Raw genomic sequence first — 22,897 nt, 5'->3', positions numbered from 1 at the left:
CCATATATCCCACAGTAAGAACAATAGGATTTATACCTTCTTTGAATTCAACAGCATTGTTCAGTATATGTAAATTACATGTATATTATTTATCATGTGACATCAGTTTAGAAGTGTTTAAACTCATTTTTTTTACAATTTTCTGCACCAGATTGGACGATTCTTTGGTGAGATTGACCCTGACCTGATGCGAAACCTCATTAACATGTCCTTATATGCCTTTAACAAGTCTTACGACTATCAGTCTGTTTGTGATCCTGAAGAAGAACCAAAACAAGGAGCTGGTCTTCGTTCCGCATACGTGGTCAGTATCCTCTTGCCAAGTTACTGCCATCCCCCTTACCTATGTGCTGACTCTTGTACTAATGGTACAATCTTTATACTTCATTTTGTAGCCTACAGTAGCGGATATTTTGCATGTCGGATGGTGGGCCTCTGCAGCTGCCTGGTAAGTTCAGATATGCTGGTAATGTTTATACCAACGTCATAATTAACAATTCAGTAAAAAGAAAATGTATTTGGTAACAGTTAGTATCTTCTTTCTGTAGTGTCTATGTATGATAATAACAGACTCTTGAATTCCTAGGAGCTGTTCTGAAATCTTAAGGGCTGGTATTACTTCTCCAGCCTCATACAGTGAACATTTTTAGTAATCTTCCCAGACTCTTTGGAAAGTTCATTTTATTGATCTTCAATGAAAATGAGACTTCTCAGACTCTGTAATTCTCTGTTCTCGGTCTACATTGAACATGTGTAAACGCAGGCATTGGTTTGTGTTGAATCACCTTTAATCTAGGTTGCTGGCGTGCAGCTTTCAGATGGACTTGTTCGATTCATAATTCAGTGCACTATAGTGTTCTTTTTCAAGTGCATGTTTAAGCAAGAAGGTTGAGAAAGAGTCAGTTTTTGAGGTGTCAGTGAACCATTTTGTTAGGCACATAAGGGCTTCTATTTGAAAACATAAGCAAGTCCTATTTCAGAACACCAGATGCCATTAAAATGCATTGTTTGGTAGTGTAACTCACTGAAAGTTGCTGATTGAAAAAAGTCAATTGGTTTTGTTCATTGTCTTTTTATCAAAGATACTATAAACTAGTGATACTGTTTCAAGGAAGAAGCCACATAAAACAATATAGTATAACAGCTTGTTTCCATTTTTTTTCCTTTGCTCAGTTTAAACCACAAAACCATACTTCATCTGCAAGAACAAAAAGAACTTTGGGTAATGTTCCAGCAACATATACCTTAGAAACTGTCATGGAACAGGGAAGAGGGAATGGCAGTCAATTTTAACTTTTAGAACTATTGGGTGAAATCCTGGTTCTGTTGAACTCAGTGAGAATTTTGGGATTGACTTCAGTGGAGTCAGGATTTCACCTTTTTACTGTTTTAATGGTTACTATCTTTAGCTAAACACAATACCAAATAAATCTCAAAACTGTTCTAAAACTCCACACCACAGAGTTATCTCATTTTGGATTTAAATCCATGCAGTAATTAGCAATAGCCACAAAAGTTGTTTTGGTAGTTTCATAATGCATATATAATGAAATTCAGCCCTATACAGATTAAGCACCCCTGTGATACCAAAACCATGCGGCAAAGATTTAATTGGGACTTAAGTGGTATGGTGGGCATCAGACAGGCCTTCTGCACTGCTGTGAATTTTACCCTCTGAAAATATCTGTCCTTCATGATAAAGTTTTGTGGTGCATATTCTGTAGCACAATAGTAGGTAATTTACACTATTTGGAGGTAAGCATTGCAATATATCACAGCTGAACAAATATATAGAAAGTAGTTCTCTCACAGATGGCACTATGAAGGCTTTGGATATTTGTTTTTATTATTGGTTACATTTAGTTAACAGGAACAGTTAAGATCTTTGTTTTCTGGAACAAAAATGAAGCTCAAAAACCAGAGATGGGAAATGATCCAGGGACGAAACCTAAGCTCTGCTCAAACAGAAAAATTTGGGCTATCAGTGTTCAAATCAATCTCAGAGGTCTGGACTCAATTTAGACATGGGTCTTGTTTTCCACAGAGTTTCAGTTGAAAGCACCCACAAGAAAGTGCTTTCATCGGAAATTTTTGAAATGGAATCTAGACCACAAGCAGGCTGAGGGGCCATTAGGGAAGTGGAATAGAAAGGGCCGATCAGAGTGCATTTCAGCAAGGCAACTAGTAAAAGCAAATGCAGAGAAATAGAAGAAGCTGGGTTAGGGATAACTGTTACATTTCGGGCAAAAATTTGGAATAGGATAATGAGTGACAATTTTCAAAGCTTATGTGGGGAGCATGAGGAATCAGTTAAATAAATATCTTCTGTCCTCTGCACTCTGGGAACGTTGAGGCTCTTTCCCATTTTTTCAGGCTTTCTCTCTTTCTCATCCTCAGTGAATTCTATTATCACTTTCTTTCAAGCTAAAAAAAGGGCTTGATGGGGACTTCCCTTCCTGGTCAGCCAGCGGAGTCACTGTTGAATAACATGAGGTTTCTCTTCATCCCTGCAGATGAGCACACAGCCCATGCAACAATCCCAATCCTGATGTTATGTAAACAAACCCAGTGTTTGATGCAGTATTGCAGAGCCCTAGCCACGAAAATAATTGGCATATATATTTTCTAAAAAATATATGAGGCTGTGGAGGAAGTAGATTAAAGGTTCATCAAGACTGGCATTTATGAGTAGTAGAACGTATGGGGGAGTACGGTCCCACAATAATAGACCAGGACAGATCTGATGGCAGAAGTAGGGCTTGCAAGGTGAGGACAAGAAGTTTAAAGTTAATGAAGAAGGAGCTGGGGGAGGGATTCAAAGAGAGGGAATGATGAGAGAAGGAATCTAATTGTCATGGTTCCAGTAGGAGGGGTTGGGCATTGTGGATGACAGATGAACCAGAGAGAAGGAGGTTGCAATAATTGAAATAGGAGTGATGTGGGCATGAACACAGAAAAATAAGAGCTTAACGTTATCTGTGTTAAGCTTAATTTTTTCACAGCATCGAGGAAGAAATGACAGGCATAGGCTGAAGTTCAGAAGTGGAGATAGAAATACAAGTTGCTGGCACAGAGATGTCTTTTGTATGAAATGGTTAGAATACTCCAGCGTTTATCTGCCTCACAGGAGGGTTGTGAGGCTTAATCAGTGGAAAGTGCCAGAAGCCCCTTAGAGCTACGTGTGGCTATTGTCACTTAAGGCATCCTAGTTGGTTTAAATATGAGAGTAATCTCAGGATTCCTGTTTCTCATTCTGTGGAGTCTTAAAGGATAACAGTTAAACTGGTCTTCAGCATCTCTGCTAGCTGAATTATGGGTAAGAGGGGCACTGAATATTGATTGTCAAGTAAAAAGATAATGTGGGACAGTAGCTGAAGGGGAAGAAGAGGATGACTGACAAAATGTAAGATATTAAAGAAACACATTCATATTAGTTGGTATAAGTGCAATTAAGTTATGTTGTTGCTGTTTTTATTAACAATTATTTTTATCCCAGTGGTATTTAGGGTCTCCTGTAAATAATCAGGGCTCCCATATTAGCAAAGCTATGTTTAAAGGAGAGGGAAATAACTATTTCATTAACAAAATTATTTTTTCTGTGCTCAGGTCTATCTTGCAACAGCTGTTTTTGGGCCTGACTTTTCCACGTTTCCTTGAGGCAGGTAAGTCACTACTCAGGTTTGTTAAAGGGTGAACTTTGAATGAACTAGAAGATAAGAACCCATGTACCAGCCGAATTCTGCTCACTCCACTATATGAGTTGAAAATATTTCTGTTTTTTCTTTCTTCTCAGCGGAAGCAGATGATGACGACTACACTGCTGCCCTGTCCAAACAGAGCTGCATTACTGAGCAAACTCAGTATTTCTTTGAAAATGACGATAAATCCTTCAGTGGGATTGTAGACTGTATAAACTGTTCCAGGTAAATTTTCAACTTTGAATAGAAAATGTAAAGAGGAGCCTTTTTGGTGAATATTTATCTTAGAAGTAGGTAATTACATTACTGTATGAAGGATAAACTATACTGTGTCATAACCTTATCACATGTATGTAAGAAGGATAAAGATATACATGTGTGTAGTGTAGTACATACACGACAGAATGTATATGTGTGTATTAGTGTATACTGAAACAGTAATAACAGAGCACAGAATTATTTTACTCCAAGTTGTGTTGTTCTGTTTTATGGGACTGTCTCCATGTATGTTTTAAAAGGATAATTGGTGTTTAATATATTTTATTCCTATATTTTTCACTGTATTTTTTTCTAATTTATTAATTGAAATTCTTGAGTTCTATCGCAGATATTCAGAACTGAGGGGTTTTTTGTGCATCCCATTATCAATTTAAATGCAGATAATGTTAAAGGGTTGATCAGCTTCTTCATGTTTTGCCTTGAGTTGTCCAATAGTGCTGCTGCTGCTTTCATTAAAGATGTTACAATCTCAATATAGTTTTGTGAGACTTGAAAGTTTCTTCCATACTAAGTTATTAGATTGATAGATTTTCTAAAGTGAAAGACTTTAAAAATGACCATAAAATTAACATGTTCTAAAAAACTAGGAGCCATTTGAAGATCTCTGTGTAGACAGATTTGTGATAATTCAGTTTAAAATCCTTAAACAAACATTAAGCTACAAATGGGTAAAAGAGAGGACATTTAGGATGTGTTATAGCACATTCCTGAAAGTGTTGGAGACAACAGAACCGTTATAAACGGCCAAGCCTTGAAGAACACCTAGAAAATGTTTCATAGGGGATTTCAGTCCAGCAAAGTACACACAAGGAATTGGACACAATCACAGCACAGGGTCAAAAACGGAATTCCATAAAGGGTAGAATGGTGCTGCTATGGGCAGAAACAGAGCCATCCTCAGAGATTATCTTTCACTGATTTAATCAGAAGAGATGTTTGGGTCCCTAAAATGGCCAACTACTGTGAATGAGTCATTTGTAAAGTTACAGATGACCTGAAGGAGCTGTTGGGTCAAATTTAGCCATTGGCATAAACTCCACTGAAGTCAATGAAGTTTTGTCCACTTATACCAAAGGATAGATTTTGTCTGGTTTTGTTAGATGTGCGCAAAAATGGGTCAGGAAGCCAGTTACAAATAAATAGCTGTCTACTTTAAGAACAACACAAAAGCTTTTCTTCAGCAATTAGAAAATATTCTCTTTGTTTATGAGTTTTACATTATTTCTCAGCTCACTTGGATGGTTATTTACATCTATCTATCCATCTATCTAGCTGTCTAAATATACAGTATAAACACCTGAAAATAAGCCATGAAAGTGCATAAATACTCTTAACTATAGTGTCCAAGATACACTGTATCGACTAGAGATGTGATATATTCAAATACATTATTTTCTAACTGAAAAGGCTCTTTGTGGATTTATAAGTGCTTAGTGGTGTAACATCACCCTGTGCCCTTTTTCCATTTTTTAATCACAGCATCTGCTCTAATGCAGAACAACAGTCCTGTCAATAAAGATTACAAAATTTCCCCTTGAATGGTCCTTGCTATTGTTAAAAAAGACCAGCTGTCCCTTGTATACCAGTCTAGTTCAATCTATAAAGTTGTGTTACCTGTGATCTCATTAGTGAACGTGAAAAACCCCAGAAGATATACTGTTTGCTTTGTTTAACCAGAGTTGTGTTTCTTTTTCAGACTTTATCATGCAGAAAAAGTTTCACACACCAATCTAGTATTTATAATTAGTGACAGCCAAAAGATGTGCCACTCCTGTGACCCAAAGCCATTGATGCAAGCAGAAAAGCCGGGTATCCTTTAAAGTCAGAACTTCTAGTGGTATAAACTGATGTTTGTTGGCCAAATATTAGAACAAGATTTGGAGAAATGTGGCCTATTTATATACATTTCTGTGACACACATCACTGTAGTATCTGAGTCAGCAGATGGTTATCAAATACATTTTGTATACAACAAAACATAGCATGGACTAAATAGGAATCATTTCAAAGTGGGATCTGTGCTGGAAATGACCCACCTTGATTACCATGCACATTGTAGGGAGAGTGGTCACTTTGGATGAGCTATTACCAGCAGGAGAGTGAGTTTGTGTGTGTGGTTTTTGGAGGGGGGTGGGGGGGTGAAAGAACCTGGATTTGTGCAGGAAATGGCCCACCTTGATTATCATACACATTGTGAAGAGAGTGGTCACTTTGGATGGGCTATTACCAGCAGGAGAGTGAGTTGTGTGGGGGGGCGGGCGGAGGGTGAGAAAACCTGGATTTGTGCTGGAAATGGCCCAACTTAATGATCAGTTTAGATAAGCTATTACCAGCAGGAGAGTGAGTTTGTGTGTGTATGGGGGGGGGGGTGAGAAAACCTGGATTTGTGCTGGAAATGGCCCACCTTGATTATCATGCACATTGTAGGGAGAGTGGTCACTTTTGATAAGCTATTACCAGCAGGAGAGTGAGTTTGTGTGTGTGGTTTTTTGGAGGGGGGTGAGGGAGTGAGAGAACCTGGATTTGTGCTGGAAATGACCCACCTTGATTATCATATACATTGTGAAGAGAGTAGTCACTTTGGATGGGCTATTACCAGCAGGAGAGTGAGTTTGTGGGGGGAGGGGGTGAGAAAACCTGGATTTGTGCTGGAAATGGCCCAACTTGATGATCACTTTAGATAAGCTATTACCAGCAGGACAGTGGGGTGGGAGGGGGTATTGTTTCATGGTCTCTGTGTGTATATAATGTCTACTGCAGTTTCCACGGTATGCATCCGATGAAGTGAGCTGTAGCTCACGAAAGCTCATGCTCAAATAAATTGGTTAGTCTCTAAGGTGCCACAAGTACTCCTTTTCTTTTATCAATTTTTATGTAGATGTATTTGATATGCTGCTCATAATACCTGTTCCCAGACTATGTTACCAGGCAAAATCTCCTGAAGCCCGTGCACTGAAATGACTTATCAGTAGGTCAGGGCAGCTATCACTGAAGTATATAATGGCCTGTTGTCATAGTATCCTGCTATTGGTGAACTTGCAGGAACCAGGCCCTTCTGCAGAGGACCAGAAGATGCATCCCAAGCCCCTCAGTTTGTCACACAACTTGGTGACTGACCTGAAGAAATAGAAGGGGAGAGGCCAGAGCTTAACAATTACATGCTGTCTGAGGTCATAGAATATCAGGATTGGAAGGGACCTCAGGAAGTCATCTAGCCCAACCAGGACCAATCCCCAATTTTTGCCCCAGAGCCCTAAATGGTCCTCCTCAAGGATTGAACTCACAACCCTGGGTTTAGCAGGCCAATGCTCAAACCACTGAGCTATCCCTCATGGCTGAAGACTATTAAGTATGAATCACATGCTAGTTTCCCTCCCCTCACCACAGCGAGAGAGTAAAAAGTGAAAAGCCCCTGTTCAAGTGTATTGGTGCTCTGGGGTCTGCAGCCATTCTGAGTAGAGCTGACAGGGTAAAGAGAAATGCCTCTGCTGAGATGCACAAGCCAAAAGGCACAGCCCAAGACAGGGGTAATAGGACTAGGCCCCAACAATAAATGTAACATCTGTCTAGTGTGGCTGACATACTGCAGGGCGCAGGAGCACCTGCTGCCAGTAGGTCTTTCTGCTGGGGCTGGAGCTGTTCTGGCCATGGAGGCTGCAGTACCTCTGTTTGCCACCCAGGGGACTTCTTCATAGACTGCAGGAGGCCACAGAGCAGGAAATACAAGCAGAGTACAGAGCAGAGCCCTGCAACGGGACTGGGATCCCACAACTCCCGCAGGACTAGCTTCCATAATAGCAGGTAAAATGTACTTCGTGGCAGGATAGGGTGGGCAAAAATACTAGACTGCGGTAATTTGTGAAAAACACCAAATCTCTCATTGGTATGTCATGAATAGAATTTCAGCAATGTAAAGCAACTTTTTCTTTTCTTTTCTTTTTTTTAAGTAAAGGTTTTAATACTTAAGTTTGAGCAAAGGATAGAAAAGAAATTTGATGTCTCTCATAACAGGAGTTAAATTATTTTTATATCTTTTAAGTAAGATTTGTTTTATTCTTTTAATAGTAAAAGTTGTGTCTGAATTCCGTTTATACATATATATTATATTAACCAATTGTCTTTTTGTTGGTTTGGTTTGGTTTTTTAGTAGCAAGGGAGAATCTGTCTATCTTGCGGGATTTTCAGGATCTAAAGCTTTTTCCAGGTGGGAGCAGGATAAAAATGAAAGAAGCAATGCAGTAGCAGCTGGGACTGGGTATTGCGGGATGGGATGGGAATGAGATTTAAAAAATTGTCCCACGCAGGGCTCTAATATAGAGCGCTTTGCACAAGTTCCCTCCAGCACATTGTTCTAAATGAGGGCAGTTCTCCCCCTGCTGTCTGTGGGCTGCTCAGGACTCTAGCTACTCCTTCTCATCTCCATCTCTGGTAAACATATCCCATATGCCATAGCGACAGGAGCACCATAGGGCAGCATATACTGTGCCAGGGTAATTCTCCTTACACTCTTTTTGGCCCTTATGCCCTTATGAAGTGGTGTTAAGGTGTTGAGGCAGGGGGCCAGAATCTGACCGATTAACCCCGACAGTAGAAAAATAGTGTGGCCAGAAATACATATTCCTGACATGCACGGAGACCTATGAGGAGAGATTTGCAAATCCCTAGAAAAGCACTGCTGCTCCTGTACCTGATGATAGAGCTGCTTATGGTGGAGATGATGGAAATCCCTCGGCAAAAGCAATACATTAAGTATCACATTAATTACGACACAGGAATTCTGTCTGCACTTCAGGTGAAAGGGAGGTTACATCAGTGGAAGCAGCATCTCTGGCACTGTGAATGTAGACTGCTACTCTGACCGGCTTGGCTCCATGTCAGTTTGATTAACTATGGGTACTGTCTACAGGTTATGTACAGGGCCTGCTGCACAAAATAAAGCAAGTTTAATAAGAAACAGATAAGAATTTCCCATGGGGCATTTTACTTCACAGGGCTCGGGGCAGTAGATGAAAGCTTGACCAGCTGGCTAGGCTAATTTTTCACTAAATGAATTGCTATATGTATTCTTCACCTGAGCTGCAGTAAGTCAAGCTTTCTTTTTCATAACCAGGGCCCATTGTGAAGTGCAGATGTAGCATGACAACACACAGATGGGAAGGATGACCTTTGAGTGCTGTTCATCTAGGTGTTTATTAGGTTCCGCTTCCTGCTGTCTGGTAGGGATATGCTAATGTTGATGGCCTTTTAAGTTATCATCCCTGTTTCTAACTCTCCTTTCTCGCATGACATAAAACTCATCATATATAAACCACCATGGCATCAGTGGATGGGTGGATACTGCTAAGATGTAAATTAGGGAAGAAATTGACCGTATGTTGTCTTTTCATTTATTTATTTTTTAACATTTTAGGCTTAGGACCAAATCCCATGCCATTTTGCATCTTGAATATAGTAAACTGGATTGTGCCTTGCATTGGGACAGCGCGATTGACTTGAATGTGATGACAGTAACATTTGCTTTAATTGTGTAAATGGAATACCCTGAGTGCAAGTTAGCTCAGACAAAATCTGTAAAAGCCCTAAAATGTTGTAAAGCATTAGTTGTTTTAAAAAAACCTCTAGATTAGATGGAAAATTTCAGATAGAGACTGTAGAAAGTTATGAGAAACTTAATGCACAAGTGTTACAGTCGCAAAAGTGAAATATTAACCTCAAGATCCAGTTCATCCATGGTGTGTCCAGGGGGCTTGCATCAGGGTATAGAATTGTCCCAGAATTGAGGCAGAATGACTCAGTGGATGGGGCATACCCAGGTTTCAGGAGACCTGGGTCCTATTCCTGTTTCTGCCATTGATCTGACGAGTGACCCTGAGTATGCCATTTCATCTGTTTGCCCTTGCACTCTAAAGCTGAAACCCTAAGAAAATCTTTGTCCCTTACTGTGGGCTGGTCTACACTGAAAATTGACATTGCCATAGCTATGTCTCTCAGGGATCTGAAAATCCACACCTTTGAGAGACATAGTTAAGCCAACCTAAGCCACTGCGGAGACAAGAATTCTTCTGTTGATCTAGCTACCACCTTTTGGAGAGATGGATTAACTATAGTGATGGGAGAAGCCCTCCTATAGCTGTAGTAAAGCATTCTGGTTTTAGATTGGCTGTTTTTCCCATACAGTCTTGCCGTGTGTATCTTTATTATCTTGGTTAGGAGCACTGGAAGGTTATCCTATAAGTCATAGAATCGTAGTACTGGAAAAGACCTCAAGAGGTCATCTAATCCAGTCCAGTGCACTCATGTCAGGACTAAGTATTATCTAGACCATCCCTGACAGGTGTTTGTCTAACCTGCTCTTAAAAATCTCCAATGATGAAGATTCCACAACCTCCCGAGGCAATTTATTCTAGTGCTTAACCACTCCAACAGTTAAGAAGTTTTTTCTAATGTCCAACCTAAACCTCTTTTGCTGCAATTTAAGCCCATTGCTTCTTGTCCTATCTTCAGAGGTTTAGGAGAATAATTTTTCTCCCTCCTCCTTAAAACAACCTTTTATATACTGGAAAACTGTTATCATGTCCTCTGACAGTCTTCTCTTTTCCAGACTAAACAAACCCAATTTTTTCAATCTTCCCTCACAGATCATGTTTTCTAGACCTTTAATCATTTTTGTTGCTCTTCTCTGGACTTTCTCCAGTTTGTCCACATCTTTTCTGAAATGTAATGGCCAGAGCTGGACACAATACTCCAGTTGAAGCCTAATCAGCATGGAGTAGAGTGTATAATTCCTTCTTGTGTCTTGCTTACAACACTCTTGCTAATACATCCCCAAAAGATGTTTCTTTCTTTTGCAACAGTGTTACACTGTTCACTCATATTTACCTTATGATCCACTATGACCCCCAGATCCCATTCCACAGTACTCCTTCCTAGGCAGTCATTTCCCATTTCGAATGCAAATGATTGCTCCTTCCTAAGTGGAGTACTTTGCATTTTTCCTTAGAATCATAGAATATCAGGGTTGGAAGGGACCTCAGGAGGTCATCTAGTCCAACCCCTTGCTCAAAGCAGGACCAATCCCCAATTAAATCATCCCAGTCAGGGCTTTGTCAAGCCTGACCTTAAAAACTTCTAAGGAAGGAGATTCTATTGAATCTATCCTTATTGAATTTCATCCTAGTTACTTCAGACCATTTCTCCAGTTTGTCCAGCTCATTTTGAATTTTAATCTAATCCTCCTTGAACCTCTCCCAACTTGGTATCATCCACAAACTTTAAAAGTGTACTCTCTATGCCATTATCTAAATGATTGATGAAGCTATTGAACAGAACTGGACGTAGAACTGATCCCTGTGGGACCCCACTCGCTGTGCCCTTTTAGCTTGACTGTGAGTCACTGATAACGACTCTCAGGGAACAGTTTTCTAGCCAATTATGCACCCACCTTATAGTAGCTCCATCTAGGTTGCATTTCCCTAGTTTGTTTATGAGAAGATCATGGGAGGCAGTATCAAAAGCCTTGCTAAAGTCAAAACAAAGCACATTTGGTTTCTATTAATGCCGTTTTCTTTAATAGAGAACAGTAACAATGGGTGGTTAATGTGATGCAAGCAACATCATCACAAAGCCGTAGCTGGCGAAGTATGTGTCCCGGAGGAGGCCATAAGTATTTGACATCACTTACACTGCTTGTCATCGTAAAAATAAAACCAAACCGCTGGTGCTGCTGCTAATGTGTTGTACATGGGAAAAGAATGTTACATTCCTTAGCCGAAGATCAGCTGAAGGGCCAAATCCTTGTGAAATGGTGAAGCAACCCAGATACAGAAAGGGGCCTGATGTCTGCTTTGATAAAGATGACCGGGTAAGGTTGAACTCTTCAGGTGTTAAGACTCAGATAGTGTCTTTCCAGGTAAAAGCAGTTATAGGAGATGTTTCAGAACAACAATAAAACCTGTGTTTTAGTGTACCTGAATCTTATGACATAACCTATCTCTCATTAAACATACTGTTTGCTCTGAACCATAGTCTCTTTATTTCAAATGTTCCATGATTAACATAAAATTAACAGCTGCTTTCTTATCTGCCTGTCTTGTAAACACTGCACTTTCACATATGATTCCTGGCAATAGTAATAAGTCAAGAAACCTAGTGCTCTGCGCATGATGGTGCCAAAGATAATTCCCTCATGGCTCTGGGAAGCACTCAGATGGTTATCCTGGTTATTTCTCTAGTCTATAAGCTTTGTTCATTGGTATTTCTGAATACTGAAAAGATATTTGGGGCAGATTTTTAAAGGCAGCTAGGCACCTAAATGCCTTTAAAAATCTGGACCTTAAAGCATTCTATTTCAGGATGTCATGCCTCTTAGGAATACAAATCCGTTCTGCAGGGAATTAAAAATAGAGGGATAATTTGTTAGCCTTTTCTCTTTCATTTTTAAATACTGTATGAAATAGAGAAAAGCAATTGAAAATGTTATGTCAAATCTTAACTGATAGGTTGTTGAACTGTGTATTATCTAAAAATGAAAATCTCAGTGGTCACTCCTTCTTATCCATAATGCTGTCTTCTCTCAGGGCCCAATCATGCAAGGTGAAGAGAGCTCTCCAGCCTTCAGTGAAGACAGTGGGTATTGAGGGTACTTGGCATTTTGAAGCATTTGACCCAAAACTGTAGATTTAATTTTTTTAGAAGCTGCTTTTACACCAAATGAGTTAATAGCTGTGGAGGGTTTACAGAATTTGCAGAAGGCAATTTAGTGGTAAATTTTTACTTTTTTTGGAAGTATTCATTGTTTGATGTTGAATACCTTTCTCCATTCCTAAACCTGTCCTTCCCTTATTTAGTAGCCAGATATCTAGAGGGCTTACTTTCAACCAAGAGGACCAGACAAATGGTTTTGTGAAAGCAATTGCCAGTACCACTGTTTGATCCTGCTGTTACAGTGTGCTGAGTCTTGATATAGCTAAATCCAAGGAGACGTAATGTCTCAGATGTTAATGATGCTTACACAAGCCTAAGCCTTGGGAGTGAATACATTTTCTTTCAAACCCACTTGTGTTCACAAACAAAGTATTATGTTAAAAAAAAATCTTTTTGATCAGCAAATGCAAAACAATTGGCTTCCACGGGGACTGAAAAACAGTCCTAAATGTACAAACTTTTCCAACAGATGTCAATCCAGGTGTTATTATGTGTGAAAGTACAACTCTTGCTCACTAGCTTGATGTGCTAATTGGTGTGTAAGTCATGTATTCTCTGTAACAGTGGAATATTTTGGTTAAGTTTATTTGCAATACTCACTATGATTCTCTTGCTCTTAAGTGGATGCTTTCACATTTACTCTGCTAACTGCCAGCAAACTGCATGAAATCTCATCTTGTATGTCTTTTTTTTCTGTGTTTTCTTTCCTTTCCTCTACTTGCTACTTTGCCCGTTATTAATAGGATCAGCCTATATGCACAACGAGTCGTGCCTCTGCCATGATGTCCGCTCCTATCTTCATTTTTCTGCAACTTTTCATATGGTGTGGATGGTCAGTTACTTTCTCTAATTTTTGTTTTGTTTTGTTTTTGTTCTTTGCATAAAAGAGTAACAATCTTTTTTACTAACTAAGCCCACAAAAGAAAATGGAATGAAATGGGTCCCAAAAACAGCAATCTGGAACAAATTCCTGTAGCAATTTAAGGGAAAATTAAAAAAGCCCTGCCCAGAGACTTGTAAATCAGAATTAACAGAACTGTGGGGATCTCCCCCATAGAGTTAGGAACCTGCCAGCTTTGTAGGGCTCCAATATTTGAGCTTCTATTCATATCGCTGTCATTACCTTCTATGCTAGACCTTCCAAATGTTTATTGCTTTCCATGCTCCTGGTAAAGATGAAAATGAGGAAGAAGAAAAAGAAGACATCCAGGACAAACTTTCTACATAGAAATAAACAGAGGTCCAAAGTAGTTGGAAGAGACTACAGTTCCTGCAAATCTAAAACTATACAAGTCACAGCATAACTGAATGCTGTCTTTAGGGTTTGCCAAAATCATTGCTGTGGAGAATATTAGAAGTTCACAGTGTCGCCAAGTCCATACAGAGGTTGATGATCAAAATAATAAGACTCATTGCTTGTTATTAGGAATTCAAAAAAATCATGTTGACTTTTTTAACCTAATATCCAGCAAAACACAGTGTCATTGGCTAATAAAGATACAAGAGAACTTTTGCTTCTAATAAAAATATTGATATGTGTTTCAGAACACAAGATTCAGCACTATGAATCTAGAACACTAGTGTATGGATACATCAGGGTTCATAAAAAAAGTTCAATCTTTGTCTCCATGTTATGTTTATTAGTTTGGAAACTCTGTGCTACCACCATTGCTAATATACCAAAGAATCGATGATCTGAGTAACATCATAAAGCATGTTCCTTGTACAATGGAAGAGTGTCAGTATATAGATAGCAGTATTGATATAACTTCTCAGCAGACCACTAGAGGGAGATGCTATCATGACTATTATTGTAAAGCTAACAATGAAAAGAACAAATAGAATCATTATATTATGATGAGAATTAAGTTTTAATGTTAAAATACATTAGATAAATTATATTTGTTTCTAAATGTTCTAAAATATTTTCAGCAATGTTTTAGATATTTTTGAAAGGTTAAGTACATATAGTTATGGTTATAGGGTGATATTTATAACTAGGTAAAAAAATTAAAACAAATCAGTTGTAAGAGTTCATCTTCTTTACTGCCTTTAGTGCTGGAGAAAGCTAAATCACTTGGATGTCAATAAAAAAAAGTCACGCTCAGTTTGATAGCTGTTGTTTTCTGAGCTTCACATAACGTATTAAACAGTCTCATGACTAGCAAACATAGGAAGTTGAATAGGTGCAGTTCAAGATTGGGAGGAAGAATTAAAATTCCTCTCCAACATCAGCCCCATGTAAAATGTGAAGACCAGATTCTGACATCTTTACTCATGTTGAGTAGTGCTTTGCTCTATAAGTAACTGTATTAAAATCAAGTAAGGTACTAATCATACATAAGGTTAGCAGAATCTGCCCATAAATAAAATTGCTAAGGACCCAATTCTGTGTCCGGCAAGTCATTCCAAAACACCCATGGAAGCAAAACCTCACAACACAACTTCAACAGATGGATTCTCAGCAGCAGTAGATGGAAACTAGGCAAGATTCAAAGTTAACTTTTTGTTCCTCAGTTCAGCCCTTAATAATTCTGTGACTTTGAGTCAGGCTCTCATCCGGTATAAATCTATATAGTTCTGTTGAAGTCACTGAAACCAAAACTGAGTTACACCAGCTGACAATCTGGTTAATGAATTATAGCTTTCTTTTTGTCTTCTTTTCGGGAGCGCACAGCAAAAGTGCCTGTATCCCTTATGTACTTGTACCTGGTTGCTTTAAAAAATAAAAATAATAATAAACAAGGAAAACAACATGCAAGTTGTTTCTTACAGGAGGACCTCCTATAAGATACTGAGCTCCCTTGACTCCCGCTGAAGTCAGTGGGTGCTGTGAGACTGCTTAACATGTTGTTGGATTGGACTAAATTGAATGTTTCAGTTGTGAAATGGACTACCAGTGAAATGATCAACACATCAGGCATCACAAGAAAGATCATTAATATTGCACCAAAAAAATCTTTTGATAGCTAGGGTGAGTGAGGTAACACAACTTCTTTTCCAAAAAAAGGCATATAGTCTACCCATTTTAATACAGGAATTATTGATCAAGACAATCTGAAAACAGTACACGTAGGGATTATGGCTCCATCTAATGGCAGAAAATAGCCCAACGTTTATGTATGACCAAAAATGGACCTCAAACTCAATTGTCTTTTGCTGAATCAAGGAGCTTTCCTTACAACATGCAGCTTTCAAAATGTCTTCTATATATGTTAAAAGGCCAAGATTGTAAGCTCATTGGAGCAGGGAACTTTTGTGTGTGTGTGTGTTTATATAGTACCTAACACAATGGGGTCCTGGTCCATGACTGGGGCTCCTCAGTGCTACTGCAATACAACTAATTAATAATACTAATATTTTATAACACACGTTTATCTTTAGTTATAATGTGCGTCTGAAAGGGAAGCAAGTATTTACACATTTCTTTGACAACTCATGCTGTCCCCCCGGAGATTTTGATACATTTACTTTGATGTAAATGTGTGGCTATGTAAAAATGTTGACTGCTAACATGAAGATACTAAATTAAGATGGTACTGTATAGTCAGAAAATAAGCTTATCGTGTATCATTTCGGTAGGACTGCCTAAACGGGGGAAATAGTGTTTGGATTTGTCTCTCTTCCCACTCCTTCCTCTCAAACCTTGATGTTGAGGAGAACTGGCAAGTGATTTTTGACTATAGGAAAGCTCATACTACTAGCAGGAAAAGAAAGTGGCAAAAAAGGCTTCTTGGTGTTGAGGGAAAATCCATGCTACAAATGATTAATAATAAGGTAACAGAGAAAAATTGCCCCAGTTAAAATATCCTGATTCAGGACTGAGTAGTGTTATGAATTGGAAAAGAACAGGTCCAGTGTCTGACAGTGCTGGCAGAAGGGGAAGAAGTAAGTGAAACTTATGTAAATAACAGAATGATGTGAAAGAAAGAGAAGTTCTGGGCAGCCTTCCATGAAGTTAAATTATTTGAAAAGGATATCCAGCCATGTTCTGGAGCAGGAAAAGGAGTATGGAAGCATCTTTCTATCAACAGAGGTGGCCATGACTCAGAGATTCTTCATCACTACATTTTACTCTTATGGGTGCACTTATACAAGGAATCTTGGGATGAAGGTCCACAGAAAATTCCAGAACAACTGAGTTCCTTTAGCAGAGTTGGTGAGTGAAGGAAAACAGTTTCACTGAGTCTGATTCTGCTCTCACGCCATTTTTTTACTGGTGTGATTCCATTAGTTTCAGTGGTGACACCCCTTACATGTAAATCAGAATAGAATCAGCCTCTCGCTCATTCCTCCTCCCACCTCTCTTTCTTCAGCCTTCATTGTTTCCCATATCTACACAGTTATAGCACATAGGAACTTTGCCAATTACAATACACATTGTTGGGGGAAAAAACAAATAATTTAAATCAGTATCACTGATTTCTTCCTTATCATGGATAATCCACCTTTGATTAGGACAGAAAAAACTGAGTCCCACAGAAGATGTCTTCAGGAATTGTCATGAGCAAAACTGTGAAGATACGTGCTTCACTATGAGTTGGTTCATAGGCCTCAGAAACTCCAAATGATTTAAGTCAGAAACAACCTGCAAAACCCAAAAGAGTAAAATCTCACTAATCATTAAAAAAATAGATACATCTTATATGTTTTTAGACTTGTACTGCTGAACTCAACCAAGCATTGTGAGGGTGTCTTATATACTCTCTCCTGTCTGAGATTTTGTTAAGCCACTTCTACCCCACAATTTCTGAGCCATCTTCCACTCCTCTCAGATAGTAAGACTCTCTGAAGCAGAAGTGACATGCAGTCAAAATACTGTACCATATTTTTCAATCTGGCAGGTGCAGCACCGTTAATGTAATGTACCAGAATAGTGCATATTATTCATGATTCTCATATAGACAGTGGAAAGCTACAACACTTCAAAGATATCTAACTATGAAAGGGTTCAGTGGTCAGTGTGATCTTCCCAGTCATCTGTTCTAACACAAAGATGAAGAAAAAACTGAATACTGAGTAACTCCTGTAGGTGGACATCCACCTAGTTCACCAGTATCCTAACCAGATGCTATTTTCACTAATCTGACAGTTTCCTCTTCATATTATACCCAGTTTCGCTTTAAGCCCCTGGCTTTCCTGTGTGCTTTATTTAAGAAGTGAGCTGTGCCCCTTCCTTTCAATATTCAGCTGCAGACACCCATTCCTTACTTGAAGATCTCAAACTTTCAAACTTACCAATAGCTTAAACCATTTCTTGGGAGATACTTCCTTTGCAGCGTTTCAGTGATGAGACTAGGTATCAGAAATGTGATATAGGCTATTGTTTGTTGATGAACTCCGGTCAGAAGAAACCATCACTGGTAATGGCCTTTCTAATGATGCTCACTCTAAGGAAGAAACTTGTGCAACAGAGTACACTTGTGACTTATTAGTTGACCAGCAACCTTTGGAATTTTGAATTTCTAGGGTACAATTAACAAACAAAACCTCAAGCTACTAGAACTGAAGCTGACAATGAAAGAAGTCTGCTGCTACTGGTAAAGAACAGAAGCAAATGCGAGGCATTTTCTTTGCAAGAGAATGATCTAAAGATTTTAGAAGCATTTGAATACTTATAAAACAATATCTCTGGTCGTCCACTTAGCCTGTCTTGTCTTGGCAGTTTAACCTCTCGGAGCAGTGAAAAAACCACAGGACCTCCCATATTCCCCTCCGAAATAACTCTTTGATTTTCCAGAGAGAGGTTTTAAAGTGAGCTGTAGCTCACGAAAGCTTATGCTCTAATAAATTGGTTAGTCTCTAAGGTGCCACAAGTCCTCCTTTTCTTTTTGTCTGACAAGTGTTGTTGCAAATCAACTTTTTAGGTAGATAATGGCTAAAACACTCCATATACAGATTAAGGATTTTTCAAAGCCGGGGCTTTTGATGGTTCTTGTAATACAGGTGGCTTGTTTCATGTTTACCTACACTGGCTAGAGGATTTAGAACCCTGCAGGGAAATGGTTGCTGATAGCTGCTGACTGACTGTGGCAGGTGTGACTCATTAACTCCACCTTGATGTAAGCAATTAGCTCTTTGGGCAGAGAAAATTGGGGTCAAGGATACAGAAATCTTTGTAGGGAACCTTAGGAGGAGCCAAGTTTAGGACAGAAGCTTCAGTTGAAGTTTATTTTAGCTATGTGTTATTGGAGTTGCCAAACCCCGTAAGTCTGGACATAATACAATGGGCCAGATCCTCATGTGGTATAAATCAAAGTTGTTTCAATGGAGCTAAACCAGATTACATCAGCTGTGAGTTTGGCCCAGCAAATATAGTTCTAAGATCTAGAGGCAGGGGCTGTGTCTTTCTTTGTCTTCTACAGCACAGATCAGGCTTTCAGTGCATTTCCAACACTGAATAATAAGCTTTCCAATCAGTATACTCTGAGCACTTCATTTTGCAGGAACCAGATATAATTTATTCCATCTGTGATGAGATATTTCAGAAGGTAGATAGAGACCAAGTATAAAGAGAGCATGGCTCCTTCTCGCCCAGATACAGAATAAAACCACTGCAAAATATAAAAGCTTTGTCTGCTGAGGTGGTGCAGAGGGCTGTAAAGCTGACTTACCCAGCTCCCTGAGAATCTCTCAGGCAGAAGAGGAAATCTTCAGGTAGTCCTGATGTTTTTTTTTGTTTGGGGGGGGTGGGGGAGAAGTGGAGAACGTAACGGTGGTGTCTAGCTTGGCCGGACCTGAATAGCAAGACTTTGGCGCTTTCACAGGGTATTCAGTAAGTCAATGCAAGATTTGGTTCCAGCACTTGAATATAGCGATATTTGGTCTGGCAGAGTACACTCCTTCTGAAGGCATGCCCACAGAGAGTACTGGGCATGGCTATTTTTTGAAATAGGCTCCTTTCTCTTACCACAAAGATTCCACTGCTCTTCTATCTCTCTTTGCAGTAAAGTGGTGTTTGAAAAAAAACCAAAAACCAGTGTTGTCAATGAAAGAATTAAACCCGTGAATTTTAGGCCAGATAAACAGAGTGATTTAGGGCTCATTAGTAGTTTCACAAGTTATTTCTCATCTGAATGTGCATGCATCCTGCATTTTTTATGGTGAGTGACCACAGTGAGTCTGTGAGTATTTGTCTTTGTTTTTACAAGAGTATTCTAGGTATACCTTCTATCGCACTTTCTTTAAAAATTCAGACTGTTGCCTCCAAGAATATTTTTAATGGCACTTAAGGGAAAACGATGTATTTGAGACCAAAATCCATCCTGTAGTGTATTTCAAGTGACAGGCTAAAATGTAGATTATTTCATTGGAGATTTAATGTCAATTAATGCTGAACTATCTCGTTTTCTTGCCAACAGGAAGATTCGTCAGACTGTGGTGGGGTCTCTGGACTGAGCCCATCACTCTGGTCTATGATAGGAATCCAGTTTGTCCTGCTTTGGCTGTTATCTGGCTGCAGACATTGCCAGTTATGACCCTGTGAAACCAAAATCTGCAAAACTAATCAAGACCCTGTCAAAACGTTAGCCCTCAGTTTCATTGTCAAAGGGTCAGCAATTCAGACAGCAGAAGAACAGCAATGCCCATAACTTGGTATCAGTCTATGTGAAAGATTCATAAAGGCACCCACAGTGGCTGCATGTTGGAGTGTCAGATCCTTAAACATGTGTGAATGCTGCATCATCTATGCCATCAGAACAGAATTCTATATATGCTTTATTGAGGAATCTAAGATTTTTGTGTTCATTGTTGTATCGTTGCTGACTTCATGTAAAAGGGCTCCCCTTAAAATAGCTTATGTATGATATGATTTCCATTTATTTTTATCTTAGCATTGAATTTGTTGCAGACCCTGTATACTTTTACATTAACCTTCCTCTTTTATTGTATCAATACCATTACAGCTGCTTTGAACATCAGTTGTGTCCAGAATATAAAATAGTTGGCAGACTTCAGTTTGTACAAAACAGCTTAGTGAATTGAAAATATTGGCTAGTCTTCTCCAGAACTTCACCATGACTGAAATGCCTTACAATGAGTGGTTTATTCTGCCAAAATTAATCAAAACATGTGGCTAGCTAAGTTTTGGTAGGTTCATAAACTGTTGGTTTTAAAAATAAAATAAAACAAAAAAAAAAGCAAGAAAGAAGCTACTGAATTTTGAAATATAAAGGTGTTTGAGAGTTTGATATTTTATCTAACCAAGTGATTTTCCTCCTGAACTCAGTGTCATGTCCCTTTCAGAAAGCTGTTAATTTCCATGTAATGATCAGTGCTCTCTTCACAGTGCAGTTATGTAACGCTAGCCAAATCCTTCAAAATGCTCAAACGAAAAAGCTTGTGAATACAAAATGTCTTCTTTGTGATTATTGAACGTTGGTTTCCAAGGGTATTTTGCATGATGATGCTGCTACTTTATTGTTTTTAAGTTTGTTTTCTTGAATGGTAGAGTATAGTCCATTGAAAAGGTAACTGAGTGATTCTTTTGTTGTGTGAGAAACTGAACATTGCAATGTGATGCAATTAAATAATCTTAAATTATATTGTTAAACAAAGCTCTGAATATACTGTGCAATGAAAAAGCGAAGAAAGTAGCGTAAATTTAGTTGGCTGGACAAAAGGGATGAGGTGGATTTTATACAGATTAGTGCTCTCACATGAAAACCTATGTACAGATATTTTAAGTATATACAAATCAGATTTGACACATTTATTTTTGAAGAGTATATGTTGTTCTGAGATTCATGTCAGGTTCCCCTTTTGTTTTCATGGCATGGTAGCACTCCTTAATGTTTAAACTCCTACTATTGCTATTTTATATTGAATATAGCAAGCTTAATAGAGCAAGATTTCCTGGCTGCTGAAATTAGAACGAAATCAGAACAAATGGGGAGCCTTGAATCTATACGTATGCACATTGATACTTGATTGTGAATAACAATAAAAACAATTGTTTTATACAAACTTGTTGGTGATACAAATTGGTGCAGTAAATTATAATATTACACTGTAGAATAGTGTACATGCAAAATATGATTTGCGCTTTTTTCTAGTTTTCAGAACTAAACAGTATTGCAAGACAGCTAAACCAATGAATGTGCAACTCTGCTGACATTGTGCAATTCTGCTAACAGCTGTAATATGCAAATATTTACATGGCACGAAACATTTGTTCTTTAAAAAAATGAAAATGCAAAGCGTTGGTATGTATATGCTGGCAAATGACTACTATAATCTTGAACGGTCAAAAGCTTACAGAAATTATTAGGCATGCATTAATATGCCATGAAAATTGAAGAAGCCACTCAAACCTATGGCATGGCTTACAAGATGAAATGACTACATGTAGCTGTGCCTATGATTAGTTGTTTGTTTTTTCACGTTACCCTTGGTTCCAGCTGTGTATGTTCCCATGTTTAGGATTACAGTGCTGGGGAAAATTTTAAAAAACACTATATTGTTTAATTATCACAATTAACTGTTTAATATCTCTAGGAAAGTCATCTAATTAAAAGTACAATTGACTGAGTTTGGTGGCTCCAGTTCTTCCTTAGCGAAGAGGAGCTGATTTCAGCAGCATGGGGTGAGGATAAGTGGGGAATTTTCTCCGCCAGTAGTGTTGCTGGTAGGGCTGTCAAATGATGAAAAAAATTAATCACGATTAATCTCACCATTAAACAATAATAGAATATGATTTATTTAAATATTTTGGATGTTTTCTACATTTTCAATTACAACACAGAATACAAAGTGTACAGTGCTCACTTTATTTTTCATTACCAATATTTGCATGGTAAAAAACAAAAGAAATAGCATTTTTCAGTTCACCTAATACAAGTAATGTAGTACAATCTCTTTATCATGAAAATTGAAATTACAAATGTAAAATTATGTACAAAAAATAACTGCATTCAGAAACAAAACAATGTAAAATTTTAGAGCCTACAAATCCACTCAATCCTGCTTCTTATTCAGCCAATCGCTCAGACAAACAAAGTTTGTTTACGTTTGGAGGAGATAATGCTGCACGCTTCTTGTTCACAGTGTCACCTGAAAGTGAGAATAGGCATTCGCATGGCACAGTTGTAGCCGGCATCGCAAGATATTTATGTGCCAAATGCGCTAAAGATACATATGTCCCTTCATTCTTCAACCCCATTCCAGTGGACACACGTCCATGCTGATGATGGGTTCTGCTCAATAAGAATCCAAGG

At 38.6% G+C, this 22,897-nt stretch overlaps 1 protein-coding gene across 1 annotated transcript in view; it reads left to right on the top strand.

Moving 5' to 3' along the window:
* The window catches only part of CACNA2D1 (calcium voltage-gated channel auxiliary subunit alpha2delta 1), a 683,143-nt gene extending 660,704 nt beyond the window's left edge, over positions 1-22,439 (top strand). Inside the window, exons 32-38 of the mRNA XM_073328631.1 lie at positions 152-304; positions 396-448; positions 3,607-3,662; positions 3,794-3,923; positions 5,674-5,786; positions 11,756-11,838; positions 20,042-22,439. Coding sequence (XP_073184732.1) covers positions 152-304; positions 396-448; positions 3,607-3,662; positions 3,794-3,923; positions 5,674-5,786; positions 11,756-11,838; positions 20,042-20,158 — 705 coding nt within the window. The 3' untranslated portion in view covers positions 20,159-22,439. The remainder of the gene's footprint in view (positions 1-151; positions 305-395; positions 449-3,606; positions 3,663-3,793; positions 3,924-5,673; positions 5,787-11,755; positions 11,839-20,041) is intronic.
* Positions 22,440-22,897: the final 458 nt, after the last annotated feature.

Source organism: Lepidochelys kempii, chromosome 1 (genome assembly GCF_965140265.1).
Source record: "Lepidochelys kempii isolate rLepKem1 chromosome 1, rLepKem1.hap2, whole genome shotgun sequence".
In the NCBI taxonomy this organism is placed as follows: Eukaryota; Metazoa; Chordata; order Testudines; family Cheloniidae; genus Lepidochelys; species Lepidochelys kempii.
This window is presented reverse-complemented; position numbering and strand designations above follow the sequence as displayed.